General features: G+C 40.3%; 1 protein-coding gene across 1 annotated transcript in view; it reads left to right on the top strand.

The window, feature by feature from the left end:
• LOC107782523 (uncharacterized) overlaps positions 1 to 24,941 on the top strand; it is a 42,795-nt gene that overhangs the window by 16,546 nt on the left and 1,308 nt on the right. The window contains exons 3-5 of the mRNA XM_075218540.1: positions 23,211 to 23,439; positions 23,747 to 24,176; positions 24,513 to 24,914. Of these exons, the coding sequence (XP_075074641.1) occupies positions 23,211 to 23,439; positions 23,747 to 24,176; positions 24,513 to 24,914 (1,061 nt within the window). The remainder of the gene's footprint in view (positions 1 to 23,210; positions 23,440 to 23,746; positions 24,177 to 24,512; positions 24,915 to 24,941) is intronic.

Genomic DNA, 24,941 nt, shown 5'->3' with positions numbered 1-24,941 from the left:
TTGTCCGGACGGTGCAGCATTGACGCTAGGGTAGCCAAAGCATCGGCGACCTCATTATGGACCCTTGGAATATGCCTGAACTCCACTGATCTAAACCGTTGACAAAGATCATGCAAGCATTGTAGGTATGGTATGAGCTTCAGATCTCGAGTTTCCCATTCTCCTTGAATTTGATGTACCAGAAGGTCCGAGTCTCCCAATACTAAGACTTCCTGGACATCCATGTCTGCAGCTAGCCTTAAACCCAAAATGCATGCTTCGTACTCAGCCATATTGTTGGTACAATAAAAACGAAGTTGGGCCATAACAGGATAGTGATGCTCTGTTTCAGAAATAAGCACAGCTCATATTTCGACTCCTTTCATGTTAGCAGCCCCATCAAAGAAAAGTTTCCAACCTGGTTTTTCGGCCTGTTCTAGTTCATGAATATGCATCACCTCTTCATCAGGAAAATAAGTCCTCAGTGGCTCATACTCTTCATCAACTGGGTTCTCGGCCAAATGATCGGCCAATGCTTGGGCTTTCATCGCAGTCCGAGTCACATAGATTATGTCAAACTCTGTGAGCAAAATCTGCCATTTTGCGAGCCTTCATGTCGGCATAGGCTTTTGAAAGATATACTTCAATGGATCCAAGCGTGAAATGAGGTAAGTAGTGTAGGATGACAAATAATGTTTCAATTTATGTGTCACCCAAGTTAGGGCGCAACATGTCCTTTCCAAGTGAGTGTACTTAACCTCATAAGCTGTGAACTTCTTGCTAAGATAGTAGATGGCCTGTTCTTTCCTACCGGTGACATCATGCTGCCCCAGTACACAGCCAAATAAATTTTCCAGGACAGTCAAGTAAAGAATCAAAGGTCTCCCTGGTTCTGGAGGTACCAGCACAGGCGGGTTAGACAAGTATCCCTTTATCTCGTCGAATGCTTCTTGACACTCATCAGTCCACTTGACCGCAGCGTCCTTCTTCAGCAACTTGAAAATAGGCTCGCAAGTCGTCGTGAGCTGAGCGATAAACCTGCTGATATAGTTCAACCTTCCTAACAGACTCATCACTTCAATCTTGTTCCTCAAAGGTGGAAATTCTTGTATGGCTTTGATCTTTGATGGGTCCAACTCGATGCCTCGCCGGCTGAATATGAATCCCAACAGTTTTCCGGATGGAACACCAAATTCACACTTGGCGGGGTTAAGCTTGAGGTTGTACCTGCGAAGCCTCTGGAAGAATTTCCTCAAATCCCCGACGTGGTCGGCCTGATGCTTTGATTTTATGATCACATCATCTACGTATACCTCAATCTCCTTGTGTATCATATCATGAAATATAGTAGTCATTGCCCTCATATAAGTTGCCCCGGCATTCTTCAAACCAAATGGCATTACCCGGTAGCAATAAGTTCCCCATGGCATGATGAACGCCGTTTTTTCTGATCTTCTTCATCTATTAGAATCTGATGATACCCAGCATAGCAATCCACAAAGGATCCAATCTCGCGCTTGGCACAATTATCAATCAAAAGGTGGATATTGGGTAGTGGGAAGTTATCCTTCGGACTTGCTTTGTTGAGATTGCGGTAATCGACGCATACTCTGATCTTACCGTCCTTTTTCGGTACAGGCACGACATTAGCCAACCAAACAGGATATCGGGTGACCCGAATAACCTTTGCATCCAACTGTTTGGTACTTCTTCTTTAATCTTCACGCTCATATCAGTTTTGAATTTCCTCAACTTTTGCTTGACGGGAGGGAACGCTGGATCAGTGGGCAATTTGTGGACCACTAAATCAGTGCTTAAACCCGGCATGTCGTCATATGACCACACAAAAACATCTTTGTACTGGATGAGTGCTTCGATTAACTCCTCCCGGATTTTTGGCTCGAGGTGGACACTTATTTTAGTCTCTCAGAAATTGTCTGTGTCCCCTAAATTGACGACTTCTGTGTCATTCAAATTGGGTTTGGGTTTTTCTTCGAAGTGAATTAACTCCTTACTAATCTCTTCGAAGGATTTATCCTCATCATCATATTCTGATTCGTAATCACAATCTACTTCTTGAACTAACATTTCGGAATCAGATTGATTTTTAAGACTGGGCTGAGGATTCCTTATGCATGTCATGTCATTAGAACCAGCGTAAAAAGAACTGTATAGAAAAGAAAACAAAAACAAAAGGAAACCCATCAGGAATGATGAAGAAAGGAAAATTGTATTTCATTGATTGATAAAAGATAACAAGGTTTGCACACTCAAACAGACTGAAAAAATAAAATCTGGATTACAACCCTGGAATAATCCGTACAAACTTAAAGGAAAATCAAAGCAAACTACCAAGACTCTTTCCGAGTAGGGAGAGGAGTAGCCTTCCAATTATTAAGCTTTGTTTCTGGCCCGACAAATTGCACTTCCGCGTTACTAGAACCCTCTCCAATTTCCACCATGTTCACACTGTCGAACAACTTCTCAAATCTTTCAATCAACTCCTTGTCAGGATTAATCGCAGAACTGGGAATTGTTGTCACTGGGCGACTCCTTGTACCGGACTTGACAAATGATCTGGAAAGACGTAGGACCAGCTTTGGAAGGACCCATGTCCTCTGTTTCAATTTCCTGGCTCTTTTTATGTCTGCGGATGTGGGCTTGAATCCTAGACCAAATGTTCCCAAGTTTTCAGGAGGAGACACGGGCTGTATGATGCCTTGCAGATCTGACCCTAAACCCTTTCCTGGTACAAAACCATTCTTCAGCATTTCATATGCTACCATGACTGATGCAGCGTTTATCTTCGGACTTGGGATACACTTCCCTTCTGGAACTTTCTCGACTGACATTGCGTTAGAAACTTGGTAGACCCATGGTCCCTTGTCATCTTCCATTTCAATGAACGGCACAATGGTGTTGTTGTGAGCGCACAAATTATCTTCGCCGTGCACAACTATTTCCTGTCTGTCCCATTCAAACTTGACCATCTGATGGAGTGTTGATGGTACTGCTTTAGCGGCGTGAATCCACGGTCGCCCTAATAGCAAATTGTAGGAAACAGCTATATCCAGCACTTGGAATTCCATTGTGAATTCTACTGGACCTATGGTCAGTTCCAACATTATGTCCCCGACTGAGTCTTTGCCTCCGCCATCAAATCCCCGCACACAGATACTGTTCTTACGGATCCTCTCATCTTCTACTTGCAGCTTTATTAGAGTGGAGATAGGACAGATGTTCGCACTTGAACCATTGTCAACCAATACCTGGGTAATCGCGTTATCCTCGCATTTCACTATCAAGTAAAGGGCTTTGTTGTACTCAGTACCCTCTACTGGTAATTTATCATCGGAAAAAGTGACTCTGTTTACTTCAAAAATCTTGTTGGCTATCTTTTCCAGATGGTTTACCGAGATCTTGTCGGGAACATGGGCCTCATTCAAGATTTTCATCAGGGATTGGCGGTGCTCATCTGAATGGATTAGCAACGAGAGTAATGAGATCTGAGCGGGCGTTTTCCTCAACTGCTCTACAACAGAATAGTCATGCACTTTCATTTTCCTCAAAAATTCCTCTGCCTCTTCTTTAGTTATAGCTTTCTTTACTGGCGTTGAATTATCTTTAGCTCTTCTTAACTCCTCGGGAGTAAAACACCTTCCGGAGCGAGTCAAACCTTGCGCTTCACAAACTTCTTCTTTGACTTCTTTCCCCTTGTAAATCACCGTCACCCGTTCATAATTCCAAGGAGCAGCCTTGCTGTTGATTACTGGAAGCTGAGTTACTGGTTTTATAATAACATGCTCTGTGCGAGCACCCTTCACGACCACAACAGGTTTACTTGCGACCCCTGGCACTGCCACTTTAACTTTCTCTGGTTTCACTACAACAATGCTTGACGACCCTCTCTCGGCTACCACAGATGGCTTATCATCTACCCCTCTCAACTGGACCACTAATTTCCCACTGGTTACTTTTTCCTTTGAGCTGGCTTCGCTAGAACGGATCATCATTACCGTCTGTGAGGGCTTCCTGGGCTCCCCCTCTTTGTGTATCAACTCAATCATGTGTGTTTCATGGTGAGATGGCAGTGGATTCCGATTGATATTTGGTGCTTCTGGGGCTTGAACCTCGATCCGATGAGTATCAATAAGCTCTTGTACAGCTGTTTTTAGTTTCCAACACTTCTCTGTATCATGCCCAGGGGCCCCTGAACAGTACTCACAACTCATCGAGTGGTCAAGATTTCTAGGGGGATGATTTGGCATTTTAGGCTCAATTGGATTCAACATGCCCCACTGCCTCAACCTGTGGAAAAGACTGGTATATGATTCCCCCAGTGGAGTGAAAGTCTTTTGCTTCTGTGACCTCTCATTATTGAGGTCTTGGTTTGGTCGGAAACATATTTCGGGGGGATTTCTGTAGGCCCTTGGGGGTGGATATGTGTTTTGTGGAGCTAGGTATGGATTTTGTGGAGTCGGCGTACGCCATTGTGTGTGTTTCGGGGTTTGGGTATAGGCTTGTGCATGATGGACAGAAAAATGGGGATCTGGCGGTGAGTAGTAGTGTTGTGGAGGGCTATATGAAGTGTGGGGGTAATTTTGGTGGTAGGGTCGTGATTGGCTATAGTAGGGTGACGGGCCTCTAGATCCGAACCAGGCTCTGGACTCAACAGTCGTGACATCTTCTTTCTTTTTTTTCCCAAGTACACCCCCGATGCCGCTTTGAATGGCCTGGGTGGTTGCCTTGATCATTGAATAACTCATGATCTTATTGGACTTGAGCCCCTCCTCGACCATGCCTCCCATTTTTACCACCTCATTAAAAGATTTGCCAATTGCGGACACCAGATGACCAAAGTAGGTCGGCTCCAAATCCTGCAAAAGTAATCAACCATCTCGCTCTCTTTCATTAGGGGATCTACCCTTGCTGCTTGCTCCCTCCACCGGAAACTATATTCTCTAAAGCTTTCACTGTGCTTTTTTTCCAGTTTGGCCAGGGACAGTCGGTCCGGAATGATCTCAAGATTATATTGAAAGTGACAAGCGAATGCTTGGGCCAAATCGTCCCATGTGTACCACCTGCTATGATCTTGTCTAGTGTACCATTCTAACGCTGATCCACTCAAACTTTGGCAGAAATATGCCATCAGTAATTCATCTCTTCCGTCTGCTCCCCTCATCTTGCCACAAGAACCTCTCAGATGAGCTACTGGATCACCGTGTCCATTGTACAAGTCGAATTTGGGCATTTTGAACCCCGCCGGTAGTTGTACATTTGGTAACAAACACAGGTCTTTGTAAGCTACACTTACCTGACCTCCTAGCCCTCTCATATCCCTGAAGGATTGTTCTATGCTTTTCATTTTTCTGAACATCTCTTCCTATTCAGGATTTCTGGCCGGTTTTTCTGCTTTCCCCGGTAGGTCAGAATGTGGATCATATGGATAGGTTTCGGGCGCTTTGAAGGTGAGCTCGGGGGGTAATACTGGTGGTCCTGAGCTTGGAACACAGGTTCACTCGGGGATTTATAGAGTGCAGCTGGTGGAGATGCCACAAAGACATGGGTGATTGGTGGATGAGGGTATGGAATTGATTTTGGTGGTGGAGCTTGTGGCGTATGAGAAGTAGTGCCATGGTAGTGTTGATAAATGGGAAAACCTGGATCGGTGGCGGGATGATCCTGAGACTGAGCTAATAGTGGGGTAAAAGCAGGGTTAGCAGGGTAAGCTGGCAGTGATTGCCCTTTGGACCAGGCCTGGTACATTTCGGCTATCTGTTGCTTCAGCTTGAGCATCTCCTCTTTCATTTTATTGACGTCCAACTCCTCTACCTCAACACTAGTGTCGACATCTGGGATAGACATGATTTCTGGTATTGGTCCCTTTGATCTGGTTTGGTAATGATAATGTGCCAGTATCCTCTAAATAAACTATCTTCTTGAATTTTCTAGATTACAACAAACTTGTTAGTTTTTAGAGTTTAACACATATGTAATTACACGTTGGGATGCAATGCACCTAGGCAATTAACCATTTCTATCATGCATTTGCTTCGGTTGCGTGCGTCATTCCGGCCTCTCATAATTGTGCCCCTTCTTTTAAGCTTCTTTTATTCTATCCTTCTTTATTTATTTTTCAGTTTTCCCCTTTTTCTTTTTTAGTGGTGGTCGAATCCTATAGAGATTACCTACGTATCATGTCCCTGCATGAATCAGATCGTGCGTAGTTCTGTCAGATAAGTGCGCAAGTAAATAAAACATTTTTTGGGATTTTTAGCTTTTATAAAACAGATGCTTCGATTACACAGACTCAATATCAACAAACTTCAAAATACCAACAGACTCTAACGCAAAGACGACAAACAGACTCCGAAATCAAGCTATCATACTCTAAAGACGTGCAGACTCAGAACAGCAGGAAAAATGCAAACCCAACATGACTCAGACTCTGACAGAAAAGTAAATACAGATTCAAACGGAAAATTATGAGTACATCAATGCTCCTGGTGTCCGTGGGACATCATTCGGTCTCTCCACGGGCCTATGTGCGAGATCCCTTTGAAGTCAGTCCAAGTTGTTCATTATTTGTTTAACAAAGGTCATCACTGCCGCAAAGAATATAGTGCGGGTCATACCCTCACAAATGTGGCACTTCATAATGATGTAATCAGGGATGTTTCTAATTCTCTCTCTTATGACGCCTTTCTCTCGTAACAAATGCCCAATCTGCTGGGCCCTGGCTTCCAAAGTTTGCTCGGCCGCATGGTTTTGTTCCTGAAGTTGTTGCAAGTCTATTTCTAACTGCGCCAATGTCGTGTGACAGTGTTCCCTTTCAACCTTGAAGTCTTTTGCTTGTTTGATCATTTTGTTTCTCGTGGCTATGACCCTTTTCTTCAACCCCGTGACCTCATCGTCGTACCTTTCTCTCAACTGCTTAACCAGGCATACCCGTTCATCTGCATTTTTGGCTAATTGTTTTTTAGCCCCGGCCAGTTCACTTTCTGCTTTGTTCAAATAGAAACTATAGTTACTCACTTTCTGCCTTAGGTTAGCTACGAGCTTTTCATCTCTGTTACTTCGAACGGGAATTTCTGTCGCTACTTTCAGTTTCTAAATTTGAGCTCGGAGGGCCTCATTTTCTTTGGCTAGCCTTTTCTTTTCACCCTCATCCGCCACTACTTGTAAGCCATTCTCGAATTGAAGGTCTTTAACTTGCTTTTCCAGCTTTCCTATTGTGGCCCTGTACTCGTTTTCTTCAGCCAACCAAGCCCACAGTTCTTGTGATGCCTTGACGAACTCCTGGAGATGGGGTCTTTTGGCTAGTCTCCCAAACTCGATTTCTCTCCTATACCAAGCGAAGTATCTTGGCGAAACTTCACCTTTGGACCGATCACGTACACGTGTATTTGATGTTAAGTATTGACACTCGCTCCAAATTTGTCGGACTGCTGCTTCATGAAATTGTCCGTTAGGCCTGATCTCGACCACTTGGCCGCTAAGATCTTCATCTTTCGGAACTATTTGGCATCTCCCAACTGCCTCAATACTCGATACGGGGCATAGGGCTGAATACTCCTGAGTCCCATCAAAAGGAAATGGGGTCCAGTGGCTGGCATATATATGATTTCATCCACAGGCAACCATCCAAATGTCCATTCTATTTGGCTTGCAGTGACGGAACGGAGACGTGCCATCCATTCCGTGACCCCTTCTGGTAAGCTAATTCCGTCAACCCTCGTAGAAAATTCCTTTATGCTTGTTTTCTCTGTCGACTCATAACTCATAAATTGAGGACGGCGACATAGGTGTTCGATCATCCACATCTGCAGCAACACATTGCACCCCTCAAAAAAGTTTTCCCCGGCTTTGCATGCTGTGAGAGCGCGGAAGATTTCAGCTACTATCATGGGTGCGAGGGTGTTGTTGGCCTGAGTAAGTAAAGTGCTGACAACCCCAGAAACTCGTATGTCAATGTTCCCGTCTTTTCTAGGAAATACCAGGAGTCCCAAAAAGGCTACCATGAATGCAAAACACCTATGTTCTTCCCACTTAGGGCGGTTTCCTTTGCTACAGATTTTGTTTTCGGCTTGTTGAACCCCCCTATGTGGCCATATCTGTTGTATATAAATCGCAAAGTACAAAACCCAGCTGCCAAGTCTGGGTTATGGACCCCCTGCTTATTTTCAAAGAGTCTAGGAACCTGTGCACGGCTACGGCCCTTGGAGCAATCAGGTACTGGTGTCTCAGAGGAACCTTGGGACCCCCGATGTATCCGGCTATTTCTTCCAATGTTGGGGTAAGTTCAAAATCTGAGAAATGAAATACATTGTGAGCCGGGTCCCAGAATGCGACAAAGGCCTTTATGATATCCCCCCTAGGATTAATCTTCAACAACCCAGTGAGGCCTCCCAGGTATAGCTTGACCGTGTCGCGCCCTGATTCGCGCAAGTCATCTCACCACATGTGCAACTCCAAAGGGATCTTGTTCATAATTGTTACGTGTAAATTCTAACTTGTGCTCATTCTGCACATTTATTAGGGTGGTTAAGCAAAAATCATGATTCAATTAACTCAAAGACAACATGGACACTTTTCTCTTCTTTTTTTTCATTTAAAATAAAACCCGGTTCTGCCAATACGGCCTTTCAGCACCTTGGGGTCGAAGATTTTAAGGCTATGTCAGCTAACCGGTGAAAGCCTTGAAAAAAAGATGACCACAGGCGGCTGTTCTTGCAAAAATAGCCTTTCGGTGCCCTTTTAGGGACATTCGGCTAATCCTAACAAGAATGGCATCACCCTAATTATTTTTAAATAAAAACTTTGTTCTTTTGGCTATTTTTGCAAAAAGTGAAGTTGGACCCGATGGGGGTTGTCTACGTATCTCACACCCTATGAGAATCAAACTGGCGTAGTTCGGGCCGATAAAACAAACTTCTTTTAAAAACAAGACTCTTTTTTATTGGCAAATAAAACTATTTTTTCATAAACAAAACCTTTTTTTTCTTGTTCTCTTTTTCTCTCAAAAATTCGACAGAGTTTCGACACTAATTGGACATTGATTTTTTTCAAAACAGGCGATTAACTCTCTTTAACCCTTGTACCTCTATCTCTCTTTTCTCAAAATAAAAGTCGGTCAGCATGCAAGTCCGAAGCAAACAAATGCACAAGTAGCAAGTAAGATGCATCAGGATGGTCTTTTGTCATTTTTGGTACACCTGTCCTAGACAGACACAACCCCTGTGTTAAGCCTCCAAAGTCAAATGCACGTGATGCAAACAAACGTTCCTACTAGGGATCCGGCATGAAGCTGAGTTATTCTAGGTTCGTAACCTGGGGTATTTGTTCTAGACTGTGTACCCGAGCGGACAACTCGAGTCGAGGATGGGGCTACGTACCGGGAACCAAAAGGCCATCCGGCTTAGTAACTTGTCCGAGCCTCTTTCTTATTTCAAGGTATGACAATAACAGAATAGGGAGTCTCGACCAGCGAGCACATCTCCGAAGATGAGAAGAGAAAGGTTTCATAACAGTTTATATACAGTTCAGATAATATCAAAGCGGTAAAAGCATCACTTAGCACATTAGGCCCAAACATGTAAAAAATCAGATAAAACAAGCCAATTATAACAATTATTTAAAGCTCGAATTCTGAACCCTGAACTACAGATTCTGGGTGTTGTCCCCAGCAGAGTTGCCAAAGCTGTCACACCTCCTTTATACCTGCGCCCGCAGGGGCGTAGGGGAGTTTTTCCAATTAAAGGACAATCGAAACATGATTTATTATTTAATTCAGAGTCTCCACTTGGGAGATTTATGGTGTCCCAAGTCATCGGTTGAATCCCGAATCGAGGAAAAGATTGACTCTGTATTATAGTCCGCGAACAAAAAATCCGGATAAGGAATTCTATTAACCCGGGAGAAGGTGTTAGGCATTCCCGAGTTTTGTGGTTCTAGCACGGTCGTTCAAATGTCATATTTGGCTTATTTATCTAATTTTAATACATGTTGAACCTATGTGCAAATTTTAACTTTTTACCGCTTTTATTATTATTATTTTAATGAGAATTGCAACGTCGTGAAAACACATCTCGAACCACGTCACATCAATGCACCCGTGCTTATTGACACATTTTGACTCTGTTGAGATTTGGATTTGGGTCACATAAATGTGCACCCGAGTTTAAGAAAGTAAATTATTAAAAGCGCGTCTAAAATGAATAGCGCGTTATTATTTTTGGGGAGGGCCGTGAAATTCACTAAACGGCTCATCCCGAATTCTAAATGTTTCATTTTAACCATTTATTAAGGGCCCCGCAATTTATGTATTTTTGTTTGGCGAGGCTCGTCTCATTTATTATTTAAAAGGCAAACCTAAAAGTGACTATGATTTGCTATTTTTATTTTGTCTCTAAAAAAATAAGAAAAGGCCCTAATTAATTAATATGTCAACAACCTTACTATGAGAAAGGTTGCCTCCAACATTGGGCCTACAAGGACGTTTGCAGCCCAACGAGCCCGGGGTTCGAGCCTGGACGGGAACATCGCAACACGAATCTGGGCAGCCCAATCAGCTCCAAACAAATCATCTGATGACCCAGACCCAAACAGTACTTTATTTACGTTATCAGTACTGAACTAGTACTCAAATAACTTGGTATTTTAAACTATTGGGATACGGAAGTGAATTATATGAAATCCGAATTTGTTTGAACTTGTTTTTACAATTATTGAAACGAATCAATGCTTAAGAGCTGTCATGAAAGAAATAAACTAACACTAGCCACTTTAATGATCCACGATTTCCTAATAGAACTGTTGAAGGACACATTGAGACTAAAAATCATTCAAGCCTATTTTATAACTACTGAAATTAAACATTCAAGGTAGGCCTTTTAACTAAGGTTCTAAAAGAACTACTGAAATCAAGTCACACTATACAGCCTGGTCATATTTAAATTACCTGTTGAGAATGAAACAAAACAGTCACTCCAGGTTTTATCTTATACTACGCTAAATGGATTCACAAAGGTCTTTAACACGAGATTAACTATGACTAGTCATGAACTACTCTGTACCATGAATTTGGCTACAACCAGTACTCAACAGGTGCAAGAATCAGCTAACAAGGAATTAACTACAACTGGCGATTTACTGGGAAAACCAATCCAAGAAAACTAAGCTATAATAGTCTATAATCCAGTTATTGCATAGACCAGTTCAATCCAGCCAACGCAACTATAAACAAGAGTCTAAACATCCTTAACGAACAAAATGTTCAAATATACAAATCAGAAACTGAATTAAATTAAAATCTTCAGGCTTCAATTTTAAGTTCATCCTTTACATTTCAGATTCACAATTATTGAAGTCAAGCTGTGTACCTGGAATTGGAATAGAAATAAAGCAGAAGAAAGATCAGTAGCAGCAGTAATACGAGCAGCAATACAACAGCAGTTCACAACAGCAATTTGAAGTTCCAAACAGCCACAAACAGACTCAACCGAGCTTGAGTCAAGCCAAGATTCTACTACAAAACTGATCTTTTAAACTCTCAGAAACTGACTTTAAGCTTTCAAAATTAGTTCCAAAAACTGACTGCCTTTCAAAAGAACTCTCAAAAACTCTCTGAACTCCTCAGAATATTGTTCAAAGACTGACCAAACTCTCCAGTCATTAAGCTTTAGAAACTGATTTTCAAGACCCTCTCTAACTGATTAAAGACTCTCAAAAGTGATCTCTCCAACTTGAAGCAGAGAATTTTAAAACTGTTTATGATTCTCAGGGAGCTGGACTACTGGCTGAGATTTTGACAAGTTAATTAAGGTAATGAGACAGTAAAAGCTCTCTCAACTCTCTTCCTTAAGGTCTCCTTCCATTCTAAGGTCTGCCCTGTATTTTATACCCTAAGATAGACCCCTTTTCCATCCTGTTTTAACACTTAAATCATTAAGAAATGTATTTCTTCCATCATATTCCCTGACAACCACTACTAAGTGTCTAATTTCATTATTTAATTCAAAGGTGTATGGGCAATGCTATATTTTAATCAATTCCTTTTAAGCCTCCACATACCATTATATTTTGTTCCCCACTAACACATTAGATAAATGTTTATTTAATGGTACACTAGTACTTAGTGGACAGAACACTCAAACTACCCATTTCTTCAAGTTTTCAATTCCCAAATTTCCCCCATGGAACCCCTGTGATTACGTCTTTCAGCTATAACCAATTCTTAAGAAAGAAACCTAATCACTGATTAACTAAAGCTGAATTTAAAGACAAGTTCAATTCCCTCGGACCCCAAACTCAAACAGAACCACAGTCAGATTCAAACCACTAAACTCACACAATAATTGAACTCAGATCAGAACGAACAGTATTGCAACCAAGATGAAGGGTTTAATGATTCAGGGAATAGACTAACTATATTCACAACTCTAAACTAAATAAAAATGAATGAAATACTGTAACATACTGGACGAAAATAAACTAAATTTATATGTAAAATGATGAACAACAAGAACAGGGAGCCAAACATCTCAGAAAATGAGACCATTTGAACCAGTAATACTAGTAACCAATTACAGGACTAGACATAGTTTTTGTACAAGAACATTATGGACACTGACTTTTACAACCAAACTAAAGGACAAAGACACTCAATCGATTCAACATATGCTGATCAACCACATGAGAAAAAAAACTGGACCAGAAAAAGGGTCTAAAAGAGAAGAGAGAAATGAATCGAAAAGATGATGAAACACAATGAAGCTTAAGCAGATAAACAACAACAAAAGAAAAAGGAAAACAAAAGAAATACCTCGAAATTTCAGACCAAACCCAATCCGTTTCAGTCAACACTTCTCTTGAAATTTTGAAGCCAAAACGGACCTTAATCGAGTGTTCTCGACTGAGAACACTCGACTAAAGTCGGTTAAAACCTCAAATTTTTAACTCCGTACATAGTCTCAAGTTTGGTTCTTTTAGGGTTTGCCTTCGATTTGAAATTCGAAAGGCTCTAACAAGATTCGTACAGAACTGGAGTGGGATTTGGGACGAGGGTAGCTAGGTGGTTCAGTGGTGCAACTTTGGGGTCAAACGGATGAACTAGGGTTTTGGGACTGATCTTCGATTGAAGATTCGAAGCGTATGGTACTGATTCGAAGAAAATTAATTCGGGATTTGGAAAGAGGACGTCGTGGGGAGGCTGTGGTGTAATTTTGGGGCTGTTTGGACCACCGGGGGCGGAGGGTTCGTTTGGTCTCTAAGGCTTAGAGACGAAGAGGTGAGGGGGGGTTTGGCTTGGGGGCGGGGTATGGTTTGGACTTATATATGTGGGGAAGTGATTTGATCCTAGCCGTTAGATCAATTGAGATTGACGGCTTGGATCAACTCACTTAAAGAGACGGTGTCATTTCGTTTACCTCGAGACCGGATCGGTCTTTGGATGGGAATGGGTCGGGGCATGGGGGCGATTTGTGGCCGTTGGATTAAATGAAATGAACGGCCTGGATCGACAGGCTTGAAACGGCATCGTTTCTTCGATGTTGGGGGTGGACTGGACCATTCGATCTTAGGAGATCGACGGTTCAGATTGAACATGGCCATACGACGTCGTTTGGTTGGCTCGGTCGATTGGGCCAGATAGGGGTGATTTGGGCTGGTTTTTTGGTGGGTTGGGTGTTTGGGCTTGGGAAATTAATTAAATTGGCCCAGATTTATTTCCTTCCTCTTTTCTTTTTATTTTCTTCCTATATTATTTTCTAAAATTATAAACCAAGTTAACTTATTAAAAATACTAATTATCTTCTAATAACATTTATCACATATAATTAAATGCCAATTAACAATAAAATCACACAATTCAACATTAAATGCAAAGTACATATTTTTTTATGATTTTTCCATTTTCGTAAAACAAGTTACTTAATTAATCCTATTTGTAAAAATTAAATCCTAAATGCACATGCAACATGTAATTTTTGTATTTTTCATTAATCAAAACAAAATAAACATGCCCAGCCAAATACAAACAATTAACCAAAAACGCCACGAAAAATCTCAAAATTGCACACAAAGGAAAATTGTCTTATTTTGAATCTCTGGGAGTAATTCTCATAGGGCAAAAATCACGTGCTCACAGTCCCAAATAAAGTATATGACTACTTTCTCCCTAACCTTCTTGTATGCATGCGCTTCAAACCACTTAGAAAAATATTCAGTCATAAATGAGATAAATTGAGCCTTACCTGGTGCCCATGAAAGAGGGCCGATCATGTCCATTCCCCATTTCATGAATGGCCATGGCGACTAGACCGAATGCAACAGTTTCCCGGGTTGGTGAATCATCAGAGCATATCTTTGGCACTTATTGCATTTTCGTACGAACTCTTTTGCATCCTTTTCCATGTCGATTTAGTAATAGTCGGCTCTGATCACCATTTGAACCAATGATTCGGCGCCTGAATGATTTCTGCAGGTGCCCTCGTGAACTTCCCTCAGAATATACTCGGTATCTCCCTGTCCTAGACAAATCGCTAGTGGGCCATTGAACATTCTTCTGAACAAGGTTCCATCCTCGGACAAGCTGAACCTGGCTGCTTTGTGCGTGGGGCCCTCGATTCTTTTGGATCTGATGGAAGTTTCTCGGTATTCAAATACTCTACGTATTTATTTCTACAATCTCAGGTTAAGCTTGTAGAGTTTATTTCAGCGTGACCTTCTTCTACTACCAACCTCATAAGTTGTATGACAGCCCATGTGTTGAGCTCGTCATCTTCGACTGACGACCCTAAGTTTGCAAGGGCATTGGCGTCACTATTTTGATCTCGAGCTGCAAAGTCTAATCTTTGAACCGATGTAATGTTACCCGTAACTTATCTAGGTACCTTTGCATTCATTCTTCTCTGACTTCGACCATTCTGTTAACTTGGTTCACCACAAGGAGGGAGACACACTTAGCTTTGATCACCTCCACCCCCAAGTTTTTATCCAGTTCGAAACCTACAATTATGGCTTCATATTCGGCCTCGTTGTTAGTCAATTTCACAGTTCTAATGGATTGTCTAACTATATTGCGTGTGGGTGGCTTCAGTACGATGCCAAGTCCGGACCCCTTTGCTTTCAAGGCACCGTCCGTAAAGAGGGTCTAGATTCCCAAAGACGTCCCCGAGTTTACCAACAACTCTCTTTCGACTTCGGGTATTGGGGCCGATGTAAAGTTGTCCATGAAATCTGCCAAAATTTGAGATTTAATGGCTGACCGGGGTTGATATTCAATATCGTAACCGCTGATTTCCATGGGCCATTTGGCTAATCATCCCGAGATTTTGGGTTTATGCATTATATTTTGCAATGGCTACGTTGTCACAACACATATAGGATGGCACTGAAAATATGATCTCAGTTTCCTAGAGGCACTTAGCAAAGCAAGTGCCAATTTTCTAGGTGAGGGAATATCTAGTTTCGGCCTCACCTAAGGTCCTGCCAACATCATAAATTAGAAATTACTTACCTTGTTCTTCCCTAACTAGGACTCCACTTACCGCTATTTCCAATACTGCCAAATACAAGTATAGTGATTCGCCTGCCCTCGGTGTGTGAAGAAATGGCGGGCTCGATGGATATTGCTTAAGTTCTTCTAAGGCCCGTTAGCATTCTGTGGTCCATGTGAAGTTGTTTTTCTTCTTCAGTAATGAGAAAAACCGATGGCTCTTATCGGAAGAACTCGAGATTAATCGCCCCAGGACGGCAATGCGCCCGATTAGCCTTTGTATAGCCTTCACATTATCCACTACTGTGATATCCTTGATAGCTTTGATCTTGTCGGGGTTGATCTCAATTCCTCGATTGGACACCATGAACCCGAGAAATTTAACAGATCCGACTCCGACGCACTTTTCTGGATTCAGCTTTATGTTATACTTTTTCAATATACTGAAGGTTTCATGCAAATGATTTTAATGGTCCTCTACTCGCAGGAACTTAACTAACATATCGCCAATGTAAACTTCCATGGATTTTCCTATTTGTTCTTTGAATATTCGGTTTATTGGGCGTTGGTAAGTGGCATCGTCATTTGCTAATCCAAATGGCACTACGTTATAGCAGTATGTGCCATGCTTAGTGATGAAGGAGGTCTTTGCTTGATCATTCGGGTTCATCTGTATTTGGTTGTTCTCGGAGTAAGCATCGAGAAAATTGAGGATCTCATGGCCAGCCATGGCAACGATCATGCGATCTATTTTAGGCAAAGGGAAAGAGTCTTTGGGGCATGCCTTATTTAAATCTTTGTAATCCACACACATTCTTAGTTTGTTCCCTTTTTTAGGGACTACTACTACGTTTGCTAACTATTCTGGGTATTTGACCTCCTGGATGTACCTTATTTTAAAGAGTTTAGTTACCTCGTCATTGATGAAAGCATGCTTGATCTCGAACTGGGGTCTCCTTTTCTGCTTGACCGAATCAAATTTCGGGTCCAGGCTCAACTTGTAAGTAGTGATTTCCGGCGAGATCCCTCTTATATCGAGATGGGACCAAGCAAAACAATCCATGTTAGCTATAAGAAATTGAATGAGTTTTTTCCTGAGCTCTAGAGTTAACCCCGTGCCTAGGAATACATTTTGATCGGGCAAATATTCGATCAGTACGGACTGCTCCAACTCTTCGACCGTTGATTTGGTAGCGTCAGAATCATCGGGAACAATAAAGGATCGAGGAACCCCGTAATCATCGTCTTCATCAGTCCCCTGCTTGTCCAGTTAGGTCGAGGCTGGCATCAGTGATTACTATTTAGCTTCCTATTTTTCTTTCGAACTTGACTATTTTATCGACGAGAGTGTTGATATCGGAATTACTTCATCGACGGCAAACATCTCATTTGCGGTGGGTTGCTCCCCATAGACCGTATATGCCTTCTGGTGTTGGAAATTTTAATACCTGGTGAAGGATCGAGGGCACAGCCCTCATGTTGTGGATCCATGATCTCTTGAATAAGGCGTTGTACCTCATGTCCCCTTCGATTACATAAAGCTTGGTCTCCTGGGTGGTTCCGACTACGTTTACCGGTAATGTTATTTATCCCTTAGTAGTTTCTCAAGCCATGTTGAATCCGTTTAGCACTCGGGCCACAGGCACGATTTGGTCTTGTAGGCAGAGTTGCTCTACGATCCTCGATCAAATGATGTTGGCCGAGCTACCTGGATGAATTAACACACGTTTAACTCGAGTTTTATTCATGAGTACAGATATTACCAGTGCATCATTATACGGCTGCATGATTCCTTCTGCTTCCTCGTCGTTGAAAGATAAAGTTCCTTCTGGTATGTAATCCCGGGTTAGTTTTTCCCTTATGATTGATACTTTGGTGCGCTTTAACATTGGACCTTGAGGAACACCGACCCCTCCGATGATCTGTGAATGACGTGTTGAGGTTCGTCTTGCTTACTTTGTTTATTGGAATCCCTGTTCTGAAATGATTCTTGGCCCGTCGCTCAAAAATTCTCGAAGGTTCCCATTGTTGAATAACTGGGCTACCTCTTCTCTCAATTGTCAACAATCCTCCATTCTGTGGCCATGAGTGCCATGATATTTGCATATTTTGTTGGGATCTTTTTGGGCTAGATCAGTTTGTAAAGGCCGAGACCATTTGATATATTTCATGTGTCTGATAGACAATACGATGGCAGTCGCATCAATATTTAAGGTTTACTCTGATAATCGTGGTGCCTCTTTAGGTCCGATAGGTCTGTCGAATTCGTTCTTGCTCATGAGCCCTCGAGAGCTTTGGCCTCGATCACTTCTCCTTTCATTTTGTACAAAATTTTACCCAGATCTGATGCTCCTACAATCTCTATTATACGACTGATATCAGTCTCTATTCAACCTCGGTTCTTGGTCAACATCCCTCTTGATTCTATCGACGGGTCTGATAGGTTAAATGGACCCGGAAGGAGCCCAAGTTGATCGTCTTCGACCCTGATCTTTGATTGATACCAATTATGCATATTGGCCCAAGTAACAGCCGAGTATTCTATAAATTATACTTCAATTGTTGTGAAGCCACTAAGCTTCGATCATTGAGTACTTGAGTGAAAGCTTGAACAGTCCAATCATCAGCGACCGGTGGCAAGTCCATCCATTCCATTTGGAATCGAAACACGAATTCTCTGAGCATTTCGTTGTCCTTCTGCCTTACCTTGAAAAGATTTGACTTCTTGGTTTCGACCTTGATGGCCCCGGCATGTGCCTTTACAAAAGAATCTACAAGCATAGCAAATAAGTCAATAGAATTAGGTGATAAATTATGGTACCATATCATAGCTCCCTTTGACAGGGTCTCTCCAATTTGTTTAGCAAGATAGATTCGATCTCATCAGCTTCTAGATCATTCCCTTTGATAGCACATGTGTAAGAGATGACGTGCTCATTAGGACCGGTCATTCCATTGTACTTAGGAATCTCGGGCATGCGAAACTTCTTGGGGATTGACTTCGGAGCCACGCTGGGGGAGAAAGGTTTTTGTACGAACTTTTTGGAGTCCAGTCCCATCAATATTGGCGGTGCTCTCGGGATTTGATTGACCCTGGAGTTGTAAGTTTCCACCTTTTTATTGTTCTTCGATCTTCTTTTCCCCCGACTCAATTCAATTTGTCAGTTCTTCGAGCATCTTCATGATTGCGGGATTGGTCTATGATTCTTTCTCATTCAATTTCCTTCAAACCGATTCGACCCCATGAACAACCTCCTAGGATTGCTTGGGCTTGATCCTACTCGGTGGGTGATTTTGGTTTTGGAGTTGGGGTATTGCTGCCTGTTGAGCCTACAACATTTCAAAAATCACCCGTAGGTTGATCCCGCCATCTTCGCCGCCATGAGTGCTTTGAGCGACTGATCGAACATCCCCACGGATGCTTCCCTCGGGATTGACAGCCAAATTTACGTTAATGGCTACATGTAGGGGTATTCAAAACCGAACCGAAACCGAAACTTAATGGCTTATTAGTATCAGGTTAACAGCTTAACGGACGGGGAACGGATTGAATATTTTTTGTTAATGGCTTATCGGTTTGGTGGCGGATTATTCAATTTTCTTAACGGATAATCCGTTAACCCGTTAAGAATATATATATAATTTATTTTTATTAATATATATATTAAATATCAAAAACCCTTCCACTTCCAGTACTCTATCTCTAACACCTAATTCCTAAATAATCAGAAACCCTAACACCTAAATTTCAACCATCAGGTATGTGTACCTTACTGTATGATCTCTCTCTGCAATTTGAATGGTTTAGTTGAATGGATATTCAGTAGCATATGATCTTAAATCAATAAGGAAACAATAGTCTTTTCCTCCATTGAAACATTACTAGGCTACTTGTATAATGTTGTTGTATGTAATGAATAAGGAAATGTTGTTTTCTCATGTTTGATGATTATGATTGCTCTTCAATGCATATAAATAATGACTAGTACGGTGATTCTCATCCATATTCTTGCTTTTCTATGTGATGAAGTTGGTAGCCATTGCTTCATCTTTTCACTCTACAACATATGACACACCAAATCATTCTTACGTAGGATTTAACAGACATGTAGGTCTGCACTCAACGTGTAATTTTCTATTCTGAATTTGTATGCTAGGCGGTCAGCAAACAATTAATGCATGCAATATAGATTGAATTAGGCCGATAAATCACCTGATAACCGCCCGATAAGAGCTAAACCGATACCAATCTGCTCGATATCTTATCGGGTGGCTAGCGGATTAATACATTTAAAAGCCGATAACTATTAAGCCAAATCGTTAAGAGTAATTAACAGGCCCAATCCGCCTGATAAATAGCCAGCTACATGTGAGTTGACTTCAATTGGATCTACAACCGGAACTCCATCGAGGCCTACCGGGAGTACATCGTTCCCTGGTGCTATGTTATCATTTTCGCCGTAGTGACTGAAATCATTGTCAACGTGTAGGAGTGCTGACTGAGAGTTCGACATTTTGGTCCTGAAATCAAAGATACTTCAAAGAACAAGTGTAAAAATAGTGTGTGTTATGAAAGTTTGTATCAGGTAATCACTATTATCCTTAGCCTCACGGTGGGCGCCAAACTGTTTATCCTTAAAATTGGATAACAATTAAATTTGTACACGATTTTAAGGATACGTGATATAACTTGATACAAATTAAGAAGACAGATTAATATTGAAATTAACGATAAGAAAATAAATGCAAACCACAAAATTGAACAGCCTTAGCCTCCAAGTTTGATCACCCTCGGGCCAAGAAATGTCAGCTAGTGCTAGAACTGAACAACAAGATGATAAGAACTAGAAATGATCAGTATATTGCTTTCTTTGTGCATGTTACAATGTGTCCTACAAATTTCCTACAAATGATCAGAACCCCCTTTATATAGTAGGGGTGTTCTACTCTTGGTATAATTCTATACAAGGTAAAAAATCTCATGATTTGCTAATTAAACGGCCTCTTCTTGATACGTGCCGAGATTTCTGTCGTGATCCTCGACCGATTGCGGATATTTTGGCTTTTTATTATTTGGCTCGATAAGTTTCTCTCGATCTTGTTCGGTTTCTGGGTCACGAGCTCGACGATCTAATTTTACGCCTTGGTTCGATATAACCCGACCTCGAACTTTGACCTGCCATGTTTCAGCCTCGATTAATCAAACAATGGACAATCCGGTTTCGACCGTATCTTGAAGTTATAAGCTACCCTTATCATGTTTTCTTTGCTATATTTTTTGTAATTTTACTTATTTCTTTTTAATGGAGTTAATGAGGCAACGACATTAACATGCGCAACACGTAGAATGATCCCACGTATTACTAGCACGGAGACATGATTTTGTCCTTCAATTATCCTCGCCAAAATCGACCTTTTTGTAGTGGGTAAGAATCCTGTATCATTTGAGTAATTGAACTTGTAGTTTGGAGAAAAGATCGTGTGAAAGAAAAGTACTACTCTTAATTCTTTTCTCCAGTACAAGCAAACATTTCAAATTACAACAACATATACGGTGTAATTTTACAAATGGGATCTAAGGAAAGTAATGTATATGCATACCTTATTTCTATCTTATAAAGGTCAATATTTTAAAAGGCATTTTCGGGACGATCCATAGGGCGAGGCGCACCAAAAATGCCTCGAGGCGAGGGTGTGGGGTGAAAGTCTCAAGAGGCGTATGTATGCCCAGGCGTTCGGGGCGTACGTCCGAGCGTTTGGGCGCGTTTTTGTATTAAGGCGCAAGTCCCAGAGACTTTTTCAAATTAAAATAAAATTTATTGAATATGTCCTTCATATAATACCCAAATTCTCAAAAGTCAGCTTGTAATTAGTCAAAAGTTTTAAAAAGGAACTGAAATGTATTAAATTTAAAAGTCAAGACCTTTTTTTATTGATTGAAGCCCTAATCTATGGTCTTTCCCAATTCTTTATCTTGCATGCTAATCTGTTAATATCTCCCTAAGCAACGAATATTCAATTTTTTTTACAAATATAAAGAGAACTTCATTCTCCTTCATAGCAACAAGTTCAAAGTTCAAGTTGCAGGTTAGTCATCCTTTTTGTTCTTACAAGTAGAAAACTTTATTCTTTTCAACTCAAGTTAATTGTACTTGTAGGCAACGTATAATAGATTGTTTTGACTAATTTTCTGTGGGGATGGAGCACATCTTTGTGGGGATGAAGCACATCTATATATATATTTTTCACATATTTATAGTTTTCTTCATTTTTTATGCAATTTTACCTGTTTATAAATATTTACTATAATTATATTATTTTATAAAATATTAAAAATTAAATACCTATGGAGCTTACGCCTCGTGCCTCGGAACTTACGCCTCATTGAGACATATATAAAACATCTCTGCTTTACGCTCATCTTTTAAAACACTGATAAAGATAAAAAAAATGTTTGTAATATACCTTCGGCTCAAATACTATTCCTTTTGCTTTTCAAATATAATAATAATAATGCGATCCTATAAAAGAAAATTAGATGGAGTATTGAATAAGAGATATACTACGATTTAAAAGCATGAAAGCGTTGAATAAGAGATATGCTAAGATTTAAAAGCACGAAAGCACACCTAAGCATTAATTCTTGTTGGGCTTTACCATTGGGCCACCTCAATAGCCCAACATAAATGTTCAATATGAAATGTAAAAATTGCATGGAGCAACTTATTTGGTCGTTCCCTTTTAACTCATACCCGTTTTATTTTTTCGTTTGCATCTTTATCCATATTTTTGTTAAAATTATTTTAAAAAGACGATTATACCCTTCTTTAATAAAAGACTATTGATAATTTGCAGGACAAAAACTTAAGCATGTCTCGGCTGAAGTTTTAACAAATGAACTAAAAAACTTTAGCTTATATAGACTGAAGTTTCGGATAAAACTCAGGACAAGACTGTAGACTGCAATACAAAACTTCAGCATATTTTGGTATGAAATTTTAGCAAATGAACTAAATAACTTCAGCATGCATTAGCAAAAACTCTTTAGAAAATTACATACTGCAAAAGACAAAAATTTAGCATGTTTAGTCTGAAGCTTTAGCAAATGAACTAAAAAACTTAAGTATATTTTGTCTTAAGTTTTAGCAAATGAACTAAATAACTTCAACATGCATTAGCAAAAACTCATTAGAAAATTACATACTGCAAGACAAAAAATTAAGCATGTTTAGTTTGAAGTTTTAGCAAATGAACTAAAAAAACTTAAGCATATTTAGTCTGGAGTTTTAGCAAATGAACTAAAAAACTTAAGCATGTTTAGTCTGAAGTTTTAGCAAATGAACTACTTCAGCATGTTTAGACTGAAGTTTCGGATTAAACTCATGACAAAACTGTAGACTGTAGGATATATAACTTCAGCATGCATTAGCATGAAGTTTTAGCTTCAATGTGAAACAGGTTCACGTTATATTAGCATGAAATTTTAGCTTCAACATGAAACAACTTCATGCAAGTGCGATTCTGAAGATGAATCTGGATAAGTTTCTAATTTTTTGATAAAGCTGCTGAGATGAGAGGAGGAGATCTTTTTTTATGAATGAGGTTGCATATCACGCGATTAATACGTGATGCAGATTTTATATCTTATCAGGGGTATAACTATCATATTATTACAATTTTTTTATCAGTTGGCTACCAAATCAATAATTTTAAAAAATAAGGTACAAATTAAAAGGGTACGACTGCAAATCACTGTATGAAACGGGGACCCATATTTCTTGGGTTGGGCTTACTGCGTTTGGCGGGTCAAAATTCAGCAGCGGAGAGAGTAAACTGAGAGCGGCTGAACAACCAGAATTCGCCGCCGTGAAGATCATGTTTGCAATAAAGAAACGCATTCGAGACTCTTCCCTCAAGTTTTGGAGCTTCAATTTCATCCTTTCCAATATCAATGTCGTCTCAAGGTACACATTTATAGCCAACTTCCTACTTAGGGTTTTTAGTTAGTTGTATACAGAACTTATATAGCTTCCTAATAAGAACAGGAATTCTTCATTTTCAATTGGAATTATCTTACTCTTGATAAGGATGAATGATCAATACCCAAATAAAATTAAAAACACAGTTTGAATTGAGGCTATTCAACATTTTCAGCTTTGGCCAATGCTATGGGTTGTTATAAATTGGTGAAAACCCTTTTCTTTACATTTTCTGTAAGTTTTTTCTAGGCATTTGTAATTTATCCGCTGATTGATTTTTTTTTTAATGCAGGGAAACTGTTCCAAATTGTGCATATTTGCCTAAAGCAACTTCCTTCATGCGTTTTTTTAGTCATGTCAACTCCTTAATGTCCAGAAACTATCATCAAATGAGATTATCATATCAAGATCCTGCAATGAATGCTTTGATATTGCCAGGTTCATTAAATTTTTGGTCTCGTGAGACTGTTTTGAAATGGTTTCATGCTAGACGGTTCTCTAGTCCATCCATAGAGCTGAATACAGAGAAAGGAGTCGTCAGATTTAGATTTGGTCAAGAAATTGGAAAAAGTGGTGGTCAGACAAAGGCAAAGCATGTGGTGAAGAAGTTTAAAATGTCTAAAAAAGCAAAACTGAATGAACTCAGACTTTACAGACTGAAGGCAAAGAAGAAAATGAGATCTCCAAATCCTGAAATTAGGATCAGATACAAACTTGAGAAGGTCAGAGCTATTAAGGGTGATGGTATCCACGTTTAATATATGCTGAGCAGAATGTTTTGCCTCTACTCATAATATTTTTTCCAGGATAATTTTACCAAGCATTTGAATGGTCTTCTGTTGTCATGACATACGCGTATATTTCTGAAAAAACATTTGAGAAAATGAAACTTTGTATGTCATTATTTTTTGACAATTATCTTGCTTGCTCTAATTTCTGATTCTGATATCTCTGAGAAAAAGTAGCTTTGGCATGTTTGCCAAAACTGTATCACTTTCTTTTGCAATGGTCCAAACTGATGAACCGCATGTTGGTTATTGCATATATATATATTGTAGGCAAAACGAAAGGAAGCTTGGTTAATTGAGAAACTGAGAAAATTTGAGGTACCCAAAGCTCCGGATGAACCGCATGATCCTGAAATTTTAACTGAAGAAGAGAAGTTTTACTTAAAGCGCACTGGTGAGAAAAAGAAAAATTATGTACCGGTTGGAAGGCGAGGAGTATTTGGAGGGGTTGTTTTGAATATGCATCTTCACTGGAAGAAACATGAGACTGTTAAGGTTGTATGCAAGCCTTGCAAGCCTGGGCAGGTTCATGAATATGCTGCAGAGCTGACTCGGTTGAGCAGAGGCATTGTTATTGACATTAAACCAGACAACACCATAATATTCTATCGTGGAAAGAACTATGTTCAACCAGAAGTTATGTCTCCTCCAAATACTCTATCTAAAGACAAGGTGATATATGCATTTTTCTTGTGATGT

The sequence above is a fragment of the Nicotiana tabacum genome, chromosome 7 (assembly GCF_000715075.1).
Source record: "Nicotiana tabacum cultivar K326 chromosome 7, ASM71507v2, whole genome shotgun sequence".
In the NCBI taxonomy this organism is placed as follows: Eukaryota; Viridiplantae; Streptophyta; class Magnoliopsida; order Solanales; family Solanaceae; genus Nicotiana; species Nicotiana tabacum.
The sequence above is the reverse complement of the archived record's forward strand: the minus strand, read 5'-3'. Positions and strand labels throughout refer to the sequence as shown.